At 48.3% G+C, this 19,158-nt stretch overlaps 1 protein-coding gene across 1 annotated transcript in view; it reads right to left on the reverse strand.

Moving 5' to 3' along the window:
- LOC119957671 (solute carrier family 43 member 3-like) overlaps positions 1-17,810 on the reverse strand; it is a 62,399-nt gene extending 44,589 nt beyond the window's left edge. Inside the window, exons 1-4 of the mRNA XM_038785747.1 lie at positions 17,781-17,810; positions 6,468-6,544; positions 4,654-4,746; positions 4,176-4,315 (exon numbers count right to left, since the gene is read on the reverse strand). Coding sequence (XP_038641675.1) covers positions 4,176-4,315; positions 4,654-4,746; positions 6,468-6,544; positions 17,781-17,802 — 332 coding nt within the window. The 5' untranslated portion in view covers positions 17,803-17,810. The remainder of the gene's footprint in view (positions 1-4,175; positions 4,316-4,653; positions 4,747-6,467; positions 6,545-17,780) is intronic.
- Between the last annotated feature and the right edge of the window lie 1,348 nt (positions 17,811-19,158).

Here is a 19,158-nt window from a genome sequence, read left to right on the forward strand (position 1 = left end):
CCAGTGTTATGTGCTTAAACAAAGGAGATTACAATGGGATGAGAGAAGAGCTAGCTAAGGTAGACTGGGAGCAAAGACTGAAACAGTTGAGGAACAGTGGAGACCCTTCCAAGTGAGTTTTCACAGTGCTCAGCCAGAAAATGTACCTAAGGAACTCAGCAATGCTCATTCGACAGTCACTTTCCAAATTCGCGAATTGTACCACCTATAATGACAAGTGCACGGGATGCACGTGGAAACCATCGACTAAACTTTCCTTCCAAACCTCAGATCTAATTTCATACTAGATAGCTGTCCAGCCATTGTCCTTATGTTAGAATTGTGGAACCCGTCTGTGTAAGCACCTGGGTAAACATATTCCGCTGCCGGTATTTTCTATTTCCCCAGCAGCGCAGCCACTCCCGTGGGTTTCCCGGCGACCTGGGGTGGCCACAATGGGAAATCCCACTGGTTGGTAGCAGGAATGGAAAATCCCACTGTCGGACTGGGCTCCCGTCGAGGAACATGCGGTGGTCGGAGTGGGAATCCAGCCTTGCGCAATGTAAAGGATCAAGAAGGCAGCTCACCGTGACCGTCTCTGGATTAATAAGAGCTGGGCAATAAGTGGTGTGCCAGGAATGAGGCCTTCACCCGCATACTAATAAAAACGATAATAAAGCAAGTAATAAGAAGATGATGTGGAAGAAGCCAAAGAAAAATCAGGAGACCAGGAGAAGATGAAGGAGGACAAGGAGAGGGATGAAGAGGAGGATGAGGATTATGACCAGTAAGAGGACAAGATAATGAACATCAAGAAGAAGAATGTTTTGAGTACGTAAGGAACGTTTTAATTCTGCAAGTCGACTCAATTTCGTATATTACTCCTCAATATTTTGTTACCCCATATAAAAATCAAGATAACTCCGCTATTCAATTCCAGACTCGAAATCTGTCCAGTTTGTTCTGTCGATTAACCGACCCTGCAACCTTGCATTGCATTTTACCCTGTACCTTCCTCTTTGGCCGAAACGTACGGACAAGCTGAAGTAGGTCCGCCAATCAATCATGCTGATATTTTTCTCATCCCCATTCTTCTGCCTCCTCCCTATAACCCCTGACCACTTATTATCTATCTCTGCCTTCCAGACACTAAATGATCTAGCCTCCATTTTCTTCTGCGGCAAAGAGTTCCAGAGATCCACCACCCACTGGCTGAAGAAATTGCTCCTCATCTCAGTTTTAAAGCATCGTCCTTTCAGTCTGAGATTGGGTTCTCCGCTTCTAGTTCTTCGAGAACGTTGAAACATCGTGTCCACGTAAACTCTATCCAGGCCTTGCAGTATCTTGTACATTTCAGTAAGATCCGTCCTCATCCTTCTAAACACCGAGTACAGACCCAGACTCCTCAACAGTTCCTCATATGATAAGCTCTCCATTCCAAAGTTCATTCTTCTGAACCTCCTCTGAACCCTTTTCAAGGCCAGCACACCCTTCCTTAGATGCGGGCCCAAATCTGCTTACAATACTCTAAATGGTGCCTGACCAGAGACTTATATAATCTCAGTACATCCCTGGTATTATATTCTAGCCCTCTCCATATGAATGCTAACATTGCATTTCCCTTCCTAACTGCTAACTGAGCCTCACTTTAACCTTAAGAGAATCGTGAACATCGCAACACTGGACGAACTGACAGAGAAATTTCGGCTAGCTGGGGGGAACGAGCTACGGTACCTGCAGCTCAAAAACTTCCTACGAAAGGAGACAAGGACGTACCCACAACCGCCATGACAGACACTACTGGAAGACCTACTGGACGCAAGTATCCTAGAGAAAGGGAACTGTAACGACATGTATGACCGACTGGTAGAAAGGGACGACACCGTACTGGACGCAACAAGAAGGAAATGGGAGGACGACCTGGGGATGGAGATAGGGTGGGGACTCTGGAGCGAAGCACTGCATAGGGTCAACTCCACCTCCACGTGCGTAAGGCTCAGCCTGACGCAACTAAAAGTGGTACATAGAGCCCACTTAACGAGAAACCGTATGAGTAGGTTCTTCCCGGAGGTGGAGGACAGATGTGAACGGTGCCAAAGAGGCCCGGCCAACCACGCCCACATGTTCTGGTCTTGCCCCAGACTTGTGGAGTACTGGACGCCTTCTTCGAGGCTATGTCCAAAGTGGTGGGGGTGAGGGTGGAGCCATGCCCGATAGTGGCGGTCTTCGGGGTTTCAGACCAGCCAGATCTATTCCTGGGGAGGAGGGCGGACGTCCTTGCCTTTGCCTCCCTGATCGCCCGCCGTAGAATCCTGTTTGGCTGGCAGTCAGCAGCACCGCCCAGAGCTACAGACTGGCTGGCCGACCTCTCGGAATCTCTCCAAATGGAGAAAATCAAATTCGCCATCCGAGGGTCGGACGACGGCTTCCACAGAACGTGGGAGCCATTCATGCAACTGTTCCGGGACCTATTTGTGGCCAACGTACAAGAGGAAGAATAGTCGGGTGGCCAAGAATCAGGGGAAAATGGACGGGAATCGGGGGAAGATAGCCGGGGGGGGGGGGGGGGGGGGGGGGCTACGGGTTCGTTACGGGGGTTTGATGGCTAGCTAAGGCCCAAAACCAAACTAAATAAATGCCAATAAACATGTGCCTCGGCCATATTGGGGAATGTAAAATATGTATGCCGGCTAAAGGGGGGAGGCCACAGTTATTATTACGAAGATGCTTACCTGTAAATATATATGTTAATTTTTGCGTGTTTTTTTTTCTCTCTCTCTAACAATTTGTAATTTGTTCAATATAAAACATGAAAACTGAATAAAAAACATTTATAAAAAAAAAGAGAATCGTGAACAAGGACTCCCAAGTCCCTTTGTGCTGTTGATTTCAGCATTTCTGTATTTATAAAACAGTCTGTGCCTCGATTTCTCCTTCCAAAATGCATAACCTCACACTTCTCCACATTGTATTCCATCTGCCACTTTTCTGGCCAACATAACAACACTCCCGCCAAAGCGATATCCTCCAAAGGGTAATGACGTCTATTTCAGTAAAGGGTATGGACGACTGTATAGGCAGTCACTTGCAAAAATGGATTTGATGACAGGTTTTGAATGTTTCTGCTTTTTTACTGATAGTCTGCATGAGACATCCACATCCGTCAGTTAGATTCCAGCCTGCACACTTTGTTAGATATTATTATGCATTAATCCTCCAATAGGGGCTGGTTTAGCTCACTTGGCTAAATTGCTGGCTTTTAAAGCAGACCAAGCAGGCCAGCAGCACGGTTCGATTCCCGTACCAGCCTCCCTGGACAGGTGCCGGAATGTGGCGACTAGGGGCTTTTCACAGTAACTTCATTGAAGCCTACTCGTGACAATAAGCCATTTTCATTTAGTGAGGGGGGTAAATTGAAGTTTGGAACTTATTCCAAGCTGTCTTTCCGCTAACTATACCGTTGGTGCATACGGGTGTCCGTTATTTAACGTATAAAAGCCCATAACATTTTGATAAATGACTCCAAATAGTCGAACATCTGAAAGTAAGCGCCTTCCATCGCGAAATCATTCTATTAAAGCTGAAAGATCCCCCAAAATCTGTGTCATTCGAAACAGAAACAACACTCGGAATTCTTCGATTATTTTCCAAATTGAATATCACCCGATACACTTGATTTTGGGCTAATAGAACATAGAACAGTACAGCCCCTTCGGCCCTCGATGTTGTGCCGAGCCATGATCACCCTACTCAAACCCACGTATCCACCCTTTACCCGTAACCCAACAACCCCCCCCCCTTAAACTTACTTTTTTTAGGACACTACGGGCAATTGAGCATGGCTAATCAACCTAACCCGCACATCTTTGGACTGTGGGAGGAAACCGGAGCACCCGGAGGAAACCCACGCACACACGGGGAGGACGTGCAGACTCCGCACAGACAGTGACCCAGCCGGGAATCGAACCTGGAACCTGGGACCCTGGAGCTGTGAAGCATTTATGCTAACCACCATGCTACCGTGTTGCCCACTCTAATCTACTCTGGGTTCTCAATGTTCCTTATTCCATGCTCAGTCCAACGTAAGCCGAAGCTTGGTTGTGTTAATTCAATATCGAAAAGGTTTCCTTATCTGCAAAAATATATACCCAGGCACCGAGATCAGATTTAACATGCAACTCTTCTCTTCCACTTACCCATATTGGTACCCTTCTGGCAGAGTGTAGGGAATGTGTGTCCGGGGAAGGAGCAAGAAGGTCCGCAGAACATGTATGGAGCTGAGGGAACTGATGAACAGGAACATGGACTTCAGTGAAAAACCAGCCTCGTATAAAACCTAATGTGACGGATTGGCGATGGAATTAAATGAAAAGATATATTAAAAATAAAATGGTTGCTCCTCTCGCAGATTTGAATAATTATATCTCCGCTTCCTGCCCGAACAACTCCCCTCCCTTTTAAATCCTCAATCTTGATGCGCCGCAGTCATTTATTGTTCCCTCCCCAACCTGCCTCTCTGCACTCGTTCTTTGTGCAGTCAATCACCCTCCTCTGCTTTAGCTGTTCCTCAAGCTAACGGCAAAGTATCAATCTATTATCCCTTTACTTGGTTACTACCTGGATTCATGCACTACCTCTAACCCTTCCCACCTCTCTCAACCTTCCGACCTTTACCTTAATCAGCAGCATGATGGCTGATGATGTAGCGAAGGCTCCATAGTACAGAGTGATGACTGTGGCACGTTGGTTTCCAAACAAGTTTCCAATCTGGGGATTAGATGAGAAAATCGTAGCTGGATGAGAAGTTGAGGAGGCAGAAAAATAGAATTTGAACCATCTTTTATGTGAACCGAGAGCTGTCGAGCCCAAACTTGCATCACTGCACCTATTCTGTAGTTCTGCAGCTTTTCTAATAGATATCAGGTTATCATTAATGCTATAATTATTTAATGTGGTGACAGTTTCTGACAATAACAATCACTCATTCACTGATTTTCAATTACGCTTTGAGTGGACAAATATTTGTCTCTTCAAATCTACCTCCTTATAACTTGGCATCTGAGCCCCAGAATTCTGACGGATCTTCATATGCAAGTAACACTTTGCTATTTAGTCTATCTGGGCCCGGTATTGCCTCCGTTAAGTTGGTTATCAGATTAGATCATAGAATTTACAGTGTAGAAGGAGGCCATTCAGCCCATCGAGTCTTCACCGGCTCTTGGAAAGAGCACCCTACCCAAGTTCAACACCTCCACCCTATCCCCGTAACCCAGTAACCCCACCCAACACTAAGGGCAATTTTGTACACTAAGGGCAATTTATCATGTCCAATCCACCTAACCTGCACATCTTTGGACTGTGGGAGGAAACCGGAGCACCCGGAGGAAACCCACCCACACACGGGGAGGATGTGCAGACTCCGCACAGACAGTGACCCAAGCCGGAATCGAACCTGGGACCCTGGAGCTGTGAAGCAATTGTGCGATCTATCTAAAAGTGCTTTCTATCCAAATGGGGTACATTGGGGATGTTGTGATCGTCGCCATGTTGGAAACTCGGTAGCCAATTGACGCGCATTAAACTTGTACCAACAAATAATTTATAAGTGACCACAGCCTGTGTGTTTTCTTGGTTCTGAGTATGCATTTAATTTAACCCACTGGACACTTCGTAGAATTGTAGAGGTCAACGGCGATCTTTGGATAATTAAATTTATTTTAACGTTTCAACGAGCAGAAGGCAATTTGGAAGCTCTGGCAGAGGAGCCATCACTTAATGATGCACCCCACCACCCGCAACTACCCCCCCACCCACCCCCGCCACCACCCGCAACTACCCCCCCACCACCCGCAACTACCCCCCCACCTCCTGCAACTACCCCCCTATCACAAGCAACTACCCCCCCCCCCCCACCACCACCGGCAACTACCTCCCCACCACCCGCAACTACCCCCCCACCACCCGCAACTACCCTCCCACCACCCGCAACTACCCCCCCCCCCCCACCACCACCGGCAACTACCTCCCCACCACCCGCAACTACCCCCCCACCACCCGCAACTACCCTCCCATCACAAGCAACTACCCCCCCACCCCCCCCACCACCGGCAACTACCCCCCCACCACCCGCAACTACCCCCCCACCACCCGCAACTACCCCCCTATCACAAGCAACTACCCCCCACCCCCCCATCACACGCAACTACCCCCCCACCACCCGCACTACCCCCCACCCCCACCACCCGCAACTACCCCCCACCACCCGCACTACCCCCCACCCCCCACCACCCGCACTACCCCCCACCACCCGCACTACCCCCCACTCCCCACCACCCGAATACCCCCCCACCCCCCACCACCCGCACTACCCCCCCACCCCCCCGCCCGCCATCCCCCTCAATAGGGCAAATTAGCCTGTGAACTAAGCCTCCGACAGATCAGCCTGCCTCAGTATAGTTCTGACTGTATCACACTCCTTATTGCATTACCTGAATGTTTGTCATGACCAGGATGTTTCCTCCCACGGCCAGCAGAGGAACCGCCGGGAACAACAGGCCCGCAGTAGCTACAGCGTCAGGAGAAAATCAGTGTGAAAAAGTTGAAGTATCTCACATTTATCAAGCTCATCACCAGTATATTTGCCGCCACTTAAGTTACTTCTTTGAACCGTATTCACTACTGTAATGTCAGAGCGATGGGAGTGGAAGTTCCCACAAACTGACGCTGTCAGAAATCCAATGGACCAGTTCTTCCCCGCAGCCATGGCTCCACCCCTGTCGCCGGAGACCATCTTCAGACACCCTATCACCGTTTTTAGCTATGGATCTTCCTGCTTCAGAGCGAGCAGAAGAGGGATTGTGGGAAGGTTCCAGGTGGAGCATTGAACAGTGAGGACACGTTCTCAGTTTAGCCACAGGTAAGAATCTCCCCTTAACCTCACCTTGCTCCCAATGTTGGGAAAAAGAACAAAAAAAAACAAAGAAAAGTACAGAACAGGAACAGGCCCTTCGGCCCTCCAAGCCTGTGCCGACCATGCTACCCGTCTCAACTAAAATCTACACTTCCGGGGACCGTTTCCCTCTATTCCCATCCTATTCATGCAATTCCCAACATGCCCCACAGAAACGTCAATACCGTCCCTTCCACCACCTCCTCCTGCAGCAAGTTCCAGGCACCCACTTGCCTCGTATATCTCCTCCAAACCTTGCCCCTTGCACCTTAAACCTATACCCCTAGTAATTGACCCCTCTACCCTGGGAAAAACACTCTGGCAATCCAACCTGTCTATGCCCCTCATAATTTTGTCAACCTCTATCAGGTCGCCCCTCAACCTCCGTCGTTCCAGTGAGAACGAACCGAGTTTTTTCAACCTTTCCTCATAGCTAATGCCCTCCGTACCAAGCAACTCCTGGTATATCCCTTCTGCTTCCTCTCTAAAGCATCCACATCCTTCTGGTAGTGTGGCGACCAAAATTGAACACTATTCTCCAAGTGTGGCCGAACTAAGGTTCTATACATCTGCAACATGACTTGCCAATTTTTATACTCAATGCCCCGGCCAATAAAGGCAAGCATGCCGTCTGCCTTCTTGATTACCTTCTACAACTGTGTTGCCCCTTTCAGTGACCTGTGGACCTGTACATCTAGATCTCTCTGACTGTCAATACTCTTGAGGGTTCGACCATTCATTGTCTATTCCCTACCTGCATTAAACCTTCCAACATGCATTACCTCACATTTTCCGGATCAAATTCCATCTGCCATCTCTCCGCCCTTGTCTCCAAATGATCTACATCCTGCTGTATCCTCTGAGAGTCATCACTGCTATCTGCAATTCCACCAACCTTTGTGTCATCCGCAAACTTGCTAATCAGACCAGTAACATTTTCCTCCAAATCATTTATATTTATTACGAACAGCAAAGGTCCCAGCACTGATCCCTGTGGAACACCACTAGTCACAGCCCTCCAATCAGAAAAGCACCCTTCCATTACTGCTCTCTGCCTTCTATGACCTAGCCAGTTCTGTATCCATCTTGCCAGCTCACCCCTGATTCCCGTGTGACTTCACTTTTTGTACCAGTCTGTCATGAGGGACCTTGTCAAAGGCCTTACAGAATTCCATATAGATAACGTCCACTGTCCTCCCTGCATCAATCATCTTTGTGACCTCCTCGAAAAACTCTATCAAGTTAGTGATGCACGACCTCCCCCTCACAAAACCGAGCTGCCACTCCCTAAGACTTCCATTTGCTTCCAAATTGGAGTAGATCCTGTCTTGAAGAATTCTCTCCTGTAATTTCCCTACCACTGAGGTAAGTTCACCTGCCTGTAGTTCCCTGGATTATCCTTGCTACCCTTCTTAAACAAAGGAACAACATTGGCTATTCTCCAGTTCTCTGGGTCATCACCTGAATACATTGATGATCCAAAGATTTCTGTCAAGGCCTCAGATATTTCCTCTATTGCCTCCTTCAGCATCCTGATGTAGATTCCATCCGGTCCTGGGGGACTTATAGAACATAGAACATAGAACAGTACAGCACAGAACAGGCCCTTCGGCCCTCGATGTTGTGCCGAGCAATGATCACCCCACTTAAACCCACATACCCCTAACCCAACAATCCCCCCATTAACCTTTACACTACGGGCAATTTAGCATGGCCAATCCACCTAACCCGCACATCTTTGGACTGTGGGAGGAAACCGGAGCACCCGGAGGAAACCCACGCACACACGGGGAGGACGTGCAGACTCCACACAGACAGTGACCCAGCCGGGAATCGAACCTGGGACCCTGGAGCTGTGAAGCATTGATGCTAACCACCATGCTACCGTGAGGCCCCATCTACCTTAATTTCTTTCAAGACGTCCAACGCCTGTTCTTTTTGGATCTCAATGTGACCCAGGCGATCTGCACACCCTTCTCCAGACTCAAAAAGCACCATTTTCTTTTCTTTGTTTTCTTTGATCTAAAGTTTTATTGTTAACTGCTTCGGCTGTTTGAGAATTTGATTTTCTGCTGTGAGATTGTGCAGAAGACTTAATGGCTCTTGGGCCTAGATGAAAGGAAGGAGGGATAATGGATGTTGTGCTGGTCTTTTAATGTTCCAGGCGAGGTGAGGTGAGGTGAGATTTATTAAGGGTACAGTAAGGCGCGTGTAAACATTGGCTGAATGGCGAATGTGCTTTGTTGGTGTTTATTGGCTGTGAGCAGTGTTGGGGCCGCATTGTCCACGGAGGAAGCAATTCTGGGATCGGGTTGAGCACATAGGAGGTGCAGCGGCTTGTGTTTGAGCTGTGCTGAGGTTAGGTGAGTGGAATAGATGAATAAAAATAGAAACCGAGACCGTAAATAATGAAGTGTTCCATTGTCAGATGTTGAGTGCTGAGTGAAAGGTGCACTGTCAGAGGGCCATTACTGAGGGAGTGCCGCACTGTCAGAGGGTCAGTACTGAGGGAGTGCCGCACTGTCAGAGGGTCAGTACTGAGGGAGTGCTGCACTGTCAGAGGGTCAGTACTGAGGGAGTGCCGCACTGTCAGAGGGCCATTACTGAGGGAGTGCCGCACTGTCAGAGGGTCATTACTGAGGGAGTGCTGCACTGTCAGAGGGTCAGTACTGAGGGAGTGCTGCACTGTCAGAGGGTCATTACTGAGGGAGTGCTGCACTGTGAGAGGGTCAGTACCAAGGGAGTGCTGCACTGTCAGAGGGTCAGTACTGAGGGAGTGCTGCACTGTCAGAGGGTCAGTACTGAGGGAGCGCCGCACTGTCAGAGTGTCAGTACTGAGGGAGTGCTGCACTGTCAGAGGGTCAGTACTGAGGGAGCGCCGCACTGTCAGAGTGTCAGTACTGAGGGAGCGCCGCACTGTCAGAGGGTCAGTACTGAGGGAGTGCTGCACTGTCAGAGGGTCATTACTGAGGGAGTGCTGCACTGTCAGAGGGTCAGTACTGAGGGAGCGCTGCACTGTCAGAGGGTCAGTACTGAGGGAATGCTGCACTGTCAGAGGGTCAGTACTGAGGGAGTGCTGCACTGTCAGAGGGTCAGTACTGAGGGAGTGCTGCACTGTCAGAGGGTCAGTACTGAGGGAGTGCCGCACTGTCAGAGGGCCATTACTGAGGGAGTGCCGCACTGTCAGAGGGTCATTACTGAGGGAGTGCTGCACTGTCAGAGGGTCAGTACTGAGGGAGTGCTGCACTGTCAGAGGGCCATTACTGAGGGAGTGCCGCACTGTCAGAGGGTCATTACTGAGGGAGTGCTGCACTGTCAGAGGGTCAGTACTGAGGGAGTGCTGCACTGTCAGAGGGTCAGTACTGAGGGAATGCTGCACTGTCAGAGGGTCATTATTGAGGGAGTGCTGCACTGTCAGAGGGTCATTATTGAGGGAGTGCCGCACTGTCAGAGGGTCATTACTGAGGGAGTGCCGCACTGTCAGAGGGTCAGTACTGAGGGAGCGCTGCACTGTCAGAGGGTCATTATTGAGGGAGTGCCGCACTGTCAGAAGGTCAGTACTGAGGGACTGCTGCACTGTCAGACGGTCAGTACTGAGAGAGTGCCGCACTGTCAGAGGGTCATTACTGAGGGAGTGCCGCACTGTCAGAGGGTCATTACTGAGAGAGTGCTGCACTGTCAGAGGGTCAGTACTGAGGGAGTGCCGCACTGTCAGAGGGTCATTACTGAGGGAGTGCCGCATTGTCAGAGGGTCAGTACTGAGGGAGTGCTGCACTGCCAGAGGGTCAGTACTGAGGGAGTGCCGTACTGTCAGAGGGTCATTACTGAGGGAGTGCCGCACTGTCAGAGGGTCAGTATTGAGGGAGTGCCGCACTGTCAGAGGGTCAGTACTGAGGGAGTGCCGCACTGTCAGAGGGTCAGTACTGAGGGAGTGCTGCACTGTCAGTGGGTCAATACTGGAGCAGTGCCGTATCGTGAGAGGAACAGTACTGAGGGAGTGCTGCACAGTCACATGGTCAGTAGTGTGGAACTACTGCACCTTCGCAGGGTGAGGTCTGAAAAATGGTGGCCGACACAGGGTGAATAATGAGGAAGTGCTGCATTGATGGTGAGTCAGTGCTGATAGAGCGCTGGACCATAATCGGGCCAGAACTGAGAAAATTCTGTACCGTAAGAGGGAAAGTACTGACAGAGTGCTGCATTGTCAGGGTAGGTACTAAGGGATTCCTGAACAGTCATAGAACCACTGTTGGCACTGCCAGAGTATCACGACCCAGAGGCCGCCGCACCGTCATAGGGTCAGTACTGAGGGAGTGCTTCACTGTCAGAGGGTCAGTACTGAGGGAGTGCTGCACTCTCAGTGGATCAGTACAGAGTGAGTGCTTAAGTGTCGGAGGGTCAGTACTGAGGGTGTGCTACTCTGTCAGAGCGTCAGTACTGAGCGGATTGCTGCACTGTTACCGGGTCTGTACTGAGAAGGTGTTGCACTGTCAGAAGGTCAGCACTGAGTGAGTGCTTTACTGTCAGAGGGTCTGTACTGAGTGTCTGCTGACCTATCAGAAGTTATGTACTGAGGTAGCGCTGCACGGTCAAAGAGTCAGTACTGAAGGAATGCTGCACTGTCAGATGGGCAGTACTGAGGGAGTGCTGCACTGTCAGATGGGCAGTACTGAGGGAGTGCTGCACTGTCAGAGGGTCAGTACTGAGGGAGTGCTGCACTGTCAGAGGGTTAGTACTGAGGGAGTGCTGCACTGTCAGAGGGTCAGTACTGGAAGGTGTTGCACTGTCAGGGGATCAGCACTGAGTGAGTGCTTCACTGTCAGACGGTCAGTACTGAGTGAGTGCCGCACTGTCAGAGGGTCAGTACTGAGGGAGTTCTGCACTGTCAGAGGGCCAGTACTGAGGGAGTGCCGCACTGTCAGAGGGTCAGTACTGAGGGAGTGCTGCACTGTCAGATGGTCAGCACTGAGTGAGTGCTGCACTGTCAGAGGGTCAGTACTGAGGGAGTGCTGCGCTGTCAGAGAGTCAGTACTGAGGGAGTGCTGCACTGTCAGAGGGTCATTACTGAGGGAGCTGTACTGTCAGAGAGTCAGCACTGAGTGAGTGCTTCACTGTCAGAGAGTCAGTACTGAGGGAGTGGTGCACTGTCAGAGGGTCAGTACTGAGGGTGTGCTGCACTGTCAGAGGGTCAGTACTGAGAGAGTGCTTCACTGTCAGAGGGTCAGTACTGAGGGAGTGCTGCACTGTCAGAGGGTCAGTACTGAGGGAGTGCTGCACTGTCAGAGGGTCAGTACTGAGGGAGTGCTGCCCTGTCAGAGGGTCAGTACTGAGGGAGTGCTGCACTGTCAGAGGGTCAGTACTGAGGGAGTGCTGCACTGTCAGAGGGTCAATAATGAGGGAGTGATTCGTTAATGAGATTTAAATTCGATGCAAATCTGTCTCCTGAGGATTAGGTTAAAAAATCGACCAAACTCTCCAAGAAGAAGAAAGGGGAAACGTCCTGGGCACTAATTATCATTGAGCGAAAAACTAAAAGATGTTGCATGCAGAATTAGATGGCGACAGGAACAATTTCCTAAAGGCTCTCTGTTTTTCCCAGTTTGGATAGTTATGAATTTCCGAGCCTCACGCAATGAGAGCAATTTGCCAATTAATTGCAGAGGCATGGGATTCAGGGTGATTTAGCAGTTTGGATCAGAAATTGGCTAGCCGATAGAAGACAAAGGGTGGTGGTCGATGGGAAATGTTCTGACTGGTGTCCAGTTACTAGTGGTGTACCACAAGGATCTGTTTTGGGGCCGCTGCTGTTTGTTATTTTTATAAATGACCTGGAGGAGGGCGTAGAAGGATGGGTGAGTAAATTTGCAGATGACACTAAAGTCGGTGGAGTTGTGGACAGTGCAGAAGGATGTTACAAGTTACAGAGGAACATAGATAAGCTGCAGAGGTGGGCTGACAGGTGGCAAATGGAGTTTAATGCAGAAAAATGTGAGGTAATTCATTTTGGAAGGAGTAACAGGAAGACAGAGTACTGGGCTAATGGTAAGATTCTAGGTATTGTGGACGAGCAGAGAGATCTCGGTGTCCATGTCCATAGATCCGTGAAAGTTGCCACCCAGGTTGAGAGGGTTGTTAAGAAGGCATATGGTGTGTTAGCTTTTATTGGTAGAGGAATTGAGTTTCGGAGCCATGAGGTCATGTTGCAGTTGTACATAACTCTGGTGCGGCCGCATTTGGAGTATTGTGTGCAGTTCTGGTCGCCGCATTATAGGAAGGATGCGGAAGCATTGGAAAGGGTACAGAGGAGATTTACAAGGATGTTGCCTGGTATGGAGGGGAGATCTTACGAGGAAAGGCTGAAGGGCTTGAGGCTGTTTTTGTTAGAGAGAAGAAGGTTAAGAGGTGACTTAATTGAGGCATACAAGATGATCAGAGGATTAGATAGGGTGGACATTGAGAGCCTTTTTCCTCGGATGGTGATGTCCAGCACGAGGGGACATAGCTTTAAATTGAGGGGGGATAGATATAGGACAGATGTCAGAGGTAGATTCTTTACATAGAGAGTAGTAAGGACGTGGAATGCCCTGCCTGCAACAGTAGTGGACTCGCCAACACTAAACGCATTCAAATGGTCATTGGATAGGCATATGGACGATAAGGGAATAGTGTAGATGGGCTTTAGAGGGGTTTCACGGGTCGGCGTAACATCAAGGGCCGAAGGGCCTGTACTGCGCTGTAATGTTCTATGTTCTATGCATGGCTATTTGAGTAAAGCCCAGGAGGACGCTGTCCAGTGAACCGTTGCGAACCCAATTCTATAGTTGTTCTATTTGTGGTTTATATTCAGCAAGAGCGATAAATTGTCGTAACGAGGACGAGGTCAAGGAAAGCAGGTCCGTGGAAAATTGCATTTAATCTAATATCAAGCATTTTCCAAGGGTATAACTTGAAGTGTGAGCACTGATAGGACAGATCAATGCCTTGGTTTTCTCCTGTTGCTCAAAGTGAAAAGCCGGCGACATTCCCAGTGGCCAGAACGAACATGCGTGCACGGATTATCTTCAGCCATAACTCCTGGAAACCCGCCTTTCGGGGCTGGAAGGGCATTGGGGAACACTGCATAGGGTGTTGTGGACAGTACCTATGGAAAGGTGATCTCAGACTCCACAGGCAGCAAGGGAATGTGTGTTCAAAGCAAGAGAACTAAATAGGGAGTGTGGCAATCGCCTTGTCTCAATTCCCGTGCATAGCACATGTACGGCTTTGGATTCTGTTCAGGGGCATGACCTTTCAGGGAAGCAGAAATGGCCAAATTAGTTGCCCCAAGTTTCGTTGTGCTCCAGAGGGGAAGAGCAAACATTGTGGGAGTGCAGTAATTACAGGGGACTCAATTGTAGGGGAATAGATAGCCGTACTTGTGGCCGCAAGCAAACTCCAGGATGGTATGTTGCCTCCCTTGTGCGGGGGTCAGGGCTATCTCCGAGCAGTTACAGGACATGAGAGAGGCTAAACAGTCCCTGGTCATGTTTCAAATCGGTAGCAACGGCGCAGGTAAAAAATATGGATAAGGTCCTAAAAGCAGGATATTGGGATATGGAAGTAGGTTGAGAAGTCAGATCTCAAAGGCAGGAGTGCCCCATGCGAGGCAGAGTAGAAACAGTAGGATATATGGAGAAATACGTGGCTGAAATGATGGCCTGAGGAGGCGGGTATCTGATTCCTGGTTTATTGGTACCAGGAGTGGGGTAGGTGGACAAGTTGGACGGGTTACCCCTGGGCAGAACAGGACTGATATCCAAGGGCTTAAACTAAAATGGCAGGTGGTGGGAAGATATGCAATGAGTCAGAGGATGAGGAAGAAATGGCGGAAGCAACACACAGAAACAGAATAATAGAGGTGATCGGCAGAGATACCAAGGGCCACTTTCAAGCAGGGCCACGACGTCAAATATTGAGAGTGATACAAGGAATGTAAAAAAGACAAGCTCAACGGTTTTGTGCGTTAAGGCGCAGTGTATTCACAATAAAGCGGATGAACTAGTCACAAAAATAGACATAAACGGATGTCATATGTTTGGCAATACAGAGATATAACATAGAAGATATAAAATACAATGTAGTAGGAGGCTACTCGGCCAATCGGGTCTGCAGCGACCCATTTAAGCCCTCACGTCCATATCGCCCTAACCCAATAACTCCTCCTAAACATTTTGGATACTGAGGGCATTTTGTGTTCCCAATCCACCTAAAGTACCTCTTTGGAATGCGGGAGGAAACCGGAGCACCCAGAGGAAACTCACGCAGACACGGGGAGAACGTACAGACTCCGCACAGACAGTGACGCATCAGGGAATTGAACCTGGGACGCTGGTGCTGTGAAGCCACAGTGCTAACCACTATGCTACCGTGCTGCTCACTTGGATATGGAATATGGCTGCAGGGTGACCAGGGTGGGGAACTGGATGTCCAGGAATATTCTGTATTTAGGAAGAACAGAAGGACAGAGACTAAAAGCAGGCAGTGAGCTTTGGCAAAAATATTGCAGTTGACATTACCTGACACAATGCGAAAAGGTGAGGAAATTATGGCGGTGGCTCAGCATTTAAAGTTGCCTGAGATACAGTTTGACTCATTGGAAATAGCAAAACTTCAGCTGCAAATTAAACAAATGGAACATGAGAAAGAATTAAAGCAGCTTGAATACAAAAGAGAGAGCGTGGAAAAAGAAAGAGAAAGAAAAAGAGAGAAAAAGGAAAAAGAGAGAGAAGAAAGGAAAACAGAAAGAATAGCCCGACCAGAACAAAAAGGAAGAGAAAGGGAGATACAGATCAGGGAAAAAGATAAAGAGAGAGAGTTTGAACTTCAGAAAATGGCCATGAAACATGACAGGCAGTTACAATTGGCAGGCGTAAAGGGAAACGTACAGTTGGTTGATCGTGATGAGGATAGTGAAAAAGAGCGTCAAGGTCGAAAGCTTGGTGCAAATCTATTTACATATGGTCCAGCATTGCCAATGTTTGAGGAGAAGGAGGTAGAAGCCTTTTTCGTTTCATTTGAGCAGGTAGCGAATGAAATGAAATAGTCACCGGACATTGAGTATTACTGATTCAAACAAATGTGTCAGGTAGGGCTAGTGAAGTGTTTGCACTACTGGAGGAGGTATCTGGGAAGTATGATGAGGTGAAAAAAGCCATCTTGGATGCATAGAATTAGTGCCTGAAGCCTACAGACAAAAGCCATAAGGAAATAATTTGGTCAAGCATACATGGAGTTTGAAAGGACCGAACAGAGTAATTTTGATAGGTGAATAAGGGCTTTGAATATAGACCAAACGTTTGAAGCACTCAGAGAAATTACACGTTTGGAGGAGTTTAAAAGTTCAATTCCTGATGTAGTGAGAACTCATGTGGAAGGGCAGAGGGTTAAACCTACGAGATTAGCAGCATAAATGGCAGATGATTATGAATTAGTTCATGAATCAAAGCTTGGTTTCCGACATCAGTTTCAGCCTGTGAGGGATAGAAACTGGGGACATGAGAAATACTTAAGTGATCCAGGCAAATGCGATCTGATGGGAGATAACAAGGAGAGGGTAGCTCAGATTAAAAACGAAATCGAGGAGGGCGGAAAAGAAATGAACAGTTTCAAATGTTTTTACTGTAATAAACTAGGCCATGTAAAGTCACAGTGTTGGTTCTTGAAGAAAAGCACTGAGAAGGCTGATGTGGTAAAACAGGATAAGACAACGGGGTTTGTTAAAGTGGGAAAGGAAAGCCCAAGTGAAGCGAAGGAGGTGTAAAAGATTGTACAGCCAGATCAAGAGGTGATTGACAAGAAGGTGTCATATTTCTTTAAAGAATTCCCTTGTGTGGGTATCTCAGTGTATCACGTGTATCAGGAGGAGCAGGTAAAGAAGTCACAATTTTATGAGATATGGGAGCTAGTCAATCTTTAATGGTAAGAGATGAGGAGTTATGTAGATTGGGAAGAATGTTGCCAGAAAAGGTGGTAATATGTGGATTTCAGGGTGAGAGGAGCAGTGTCCAATTATACAAGGTAAGGTTGGAATGTCCAGTGAAGAGTGGTGACGCGGTAGTAGCAGTAATGGAGAAACTATCTTGTGCAGGAATGCAGTTTATCTTGGGTAAAGACAGAGCTTGATCGCAGGTGGGAGTGATGCCTACTGTGGTTGATAAGGCAGTGGCAAACCATACAACTGAAGGACCAATATCCTGGAATTTTTCCGGATTATTTCGTAACAAGGTCGCTAAGTCACAGGTTAAGACAAGACGAGAAATCAAAGAGCGACGTTGAAGTTGAAGTGCAATTATCAGAAACGATTTTTGATTTGATAGTTGGAAAAGAACAGGTGGAGGATGAGGCGGATATTTTTACTTCAGGAAAATTGGCGGAGTTACAACAGAAAGATGTAGAAATAAAACGAATGTATCAGAATGCAATCTAGTACGGCCAGCCCACCTAACCTACGCATCTTTGGACTGTGGGAGGAAACCAGAGTACCCGGAGGCAATGCACGCAGACACGGGGAAAACGTGCAGACTCCTCACATACAGTGACCTAAGACGGGAATCGAACCTGCGACCCTGGAGCTGTAATGCACGATTGGGGGACGTTCACGCGAAGAATAGCTGCTGACTTGGATAGGTTCAGCCAAATGGTCTTCATCAGTGCATTATATTCCAAATTTGTGAATGCTAACGTTGACGGACCATCTCTCATCCTCACTCTCGCTCCCTTTTCCTCTCCTTCTCCCTGACATTCTCTCATTTTATCTTCCTGTTGATCCATCTACCATTTGTTCAAAAGATATTTTAGAGTGATTTTAACTCACCGGCAGTTGAGAAGGCGATCATCAGCGTGGCTGTGGTATATATTGAGCTGTGAAGATAAAATGAAACTGATTTTAATCTGACAGTCCCTTGTAACCACACCCTACCACCCCCCCCCCCCCCCCCCCCCACACACACACACACACACACACCCCACACACACACACACCTTCACTCCCATCCGTGAAGTCAATCACGTTATCCAGTGCAGTTCAAGGAACAGGAACTTCCACAAAACTTCAGAGTCCACACAATGAATAGAAGGGACATAGTCGATGGATTAAGTACTAATATGTGTGGCGCTTAAGAGTTGTTTCCAATTCTGAGGAACACACTCAAGGAATGGTATCACTGCCTCCGGGAGGGCACACAGCAGGGTTTGCCCTTATTAAAAACAAACACATGACGGACTTCTATTCAGGGAGTGGGGGATGGATGTTCTGGAGCATGGAAGAGGAATGATATCCTTCACAGTGGTGTTCACATTGTGGAGGTTCTTTGATGGAACGCAGCATTCAAACACAACGTTCTTTCACTCAACGTTTTAAACTTTTTTCATCAATTTAGAGTATCCATCAATTTTGTTTTCCAATTAAGGGACAATTTAGCATGGCCAATCCGCCTCACCTGCACATCTTTTTGCGTTGTGGGGGTGAAACCCACGCAGACACGGGGAGAATGTGCAATCTGCACATGGCCAGTGACCCAGGGCCCGGATTCGAATCCGGGTCCTCAGCGCCGCAGTCCCAGTGCCAACCACTGCGCCACCATTTTGCCCACACGAACAAATATGACAGAGAATGTCCAAGAGAGACTGGTTCTTCAACTACATCAAATGATCTTAACACAGATCGCACAGAACAAACTATCCCTTCCAAGGGGAAGGATTTGGAACAGACGGCCTAAGAAAGGAGATGCTAATTGAATGGCAAGCTGGAGTAAGGCAGTTGACAGAAATGTATAATAATTGCCAAAAGTAGAATCATAGAACCCTTACCATGCAGAAGGAGGCCATTTGGCCCATCGAGTCTGCACCAACCCTCTGAATCCGTCAGCCCCCCCACCATTTCACCGCAACCCAGTCACTCGATGCCACCTTTGCAGACTAAGGGGCTATTTAGCATGTCCAAACCACCTAACCAACACAGTTGTGGGAGGAAACAGGAGCACCCGGAGGCAAATAACTGGAAGCAAAGCAAGTTGAACTGTATGGAGATTATTTTGGCGATTTGGAACCTAATGCATAAAAAAAAACGAGGAATGAACTTTCTATAGAAACACTGAGTTGGAGGAATAACTTTCTGAACTAATTTTCAGAGTGTGATGTGGGTTCGTCAAATCTGGGGACGTCTTTGCAAGAACCGAAGGGAATACTTATCC

Source organism: Scyliorhinus canicula, chromosome 27 (genome assembly GCF_902713615.1).
Source record: "Scyliorhinus canicula chromosome 27, sScyCan1.1, whole genome shotgun sequence".
Classification (NCBI taxonomy): Eukaryota; Metazoa; Chordata; class Chondrichthyes; order Carcharhiniformes; family Scyliorhinidae; genus Scyliorhinus; species Scyliorhinus canicula.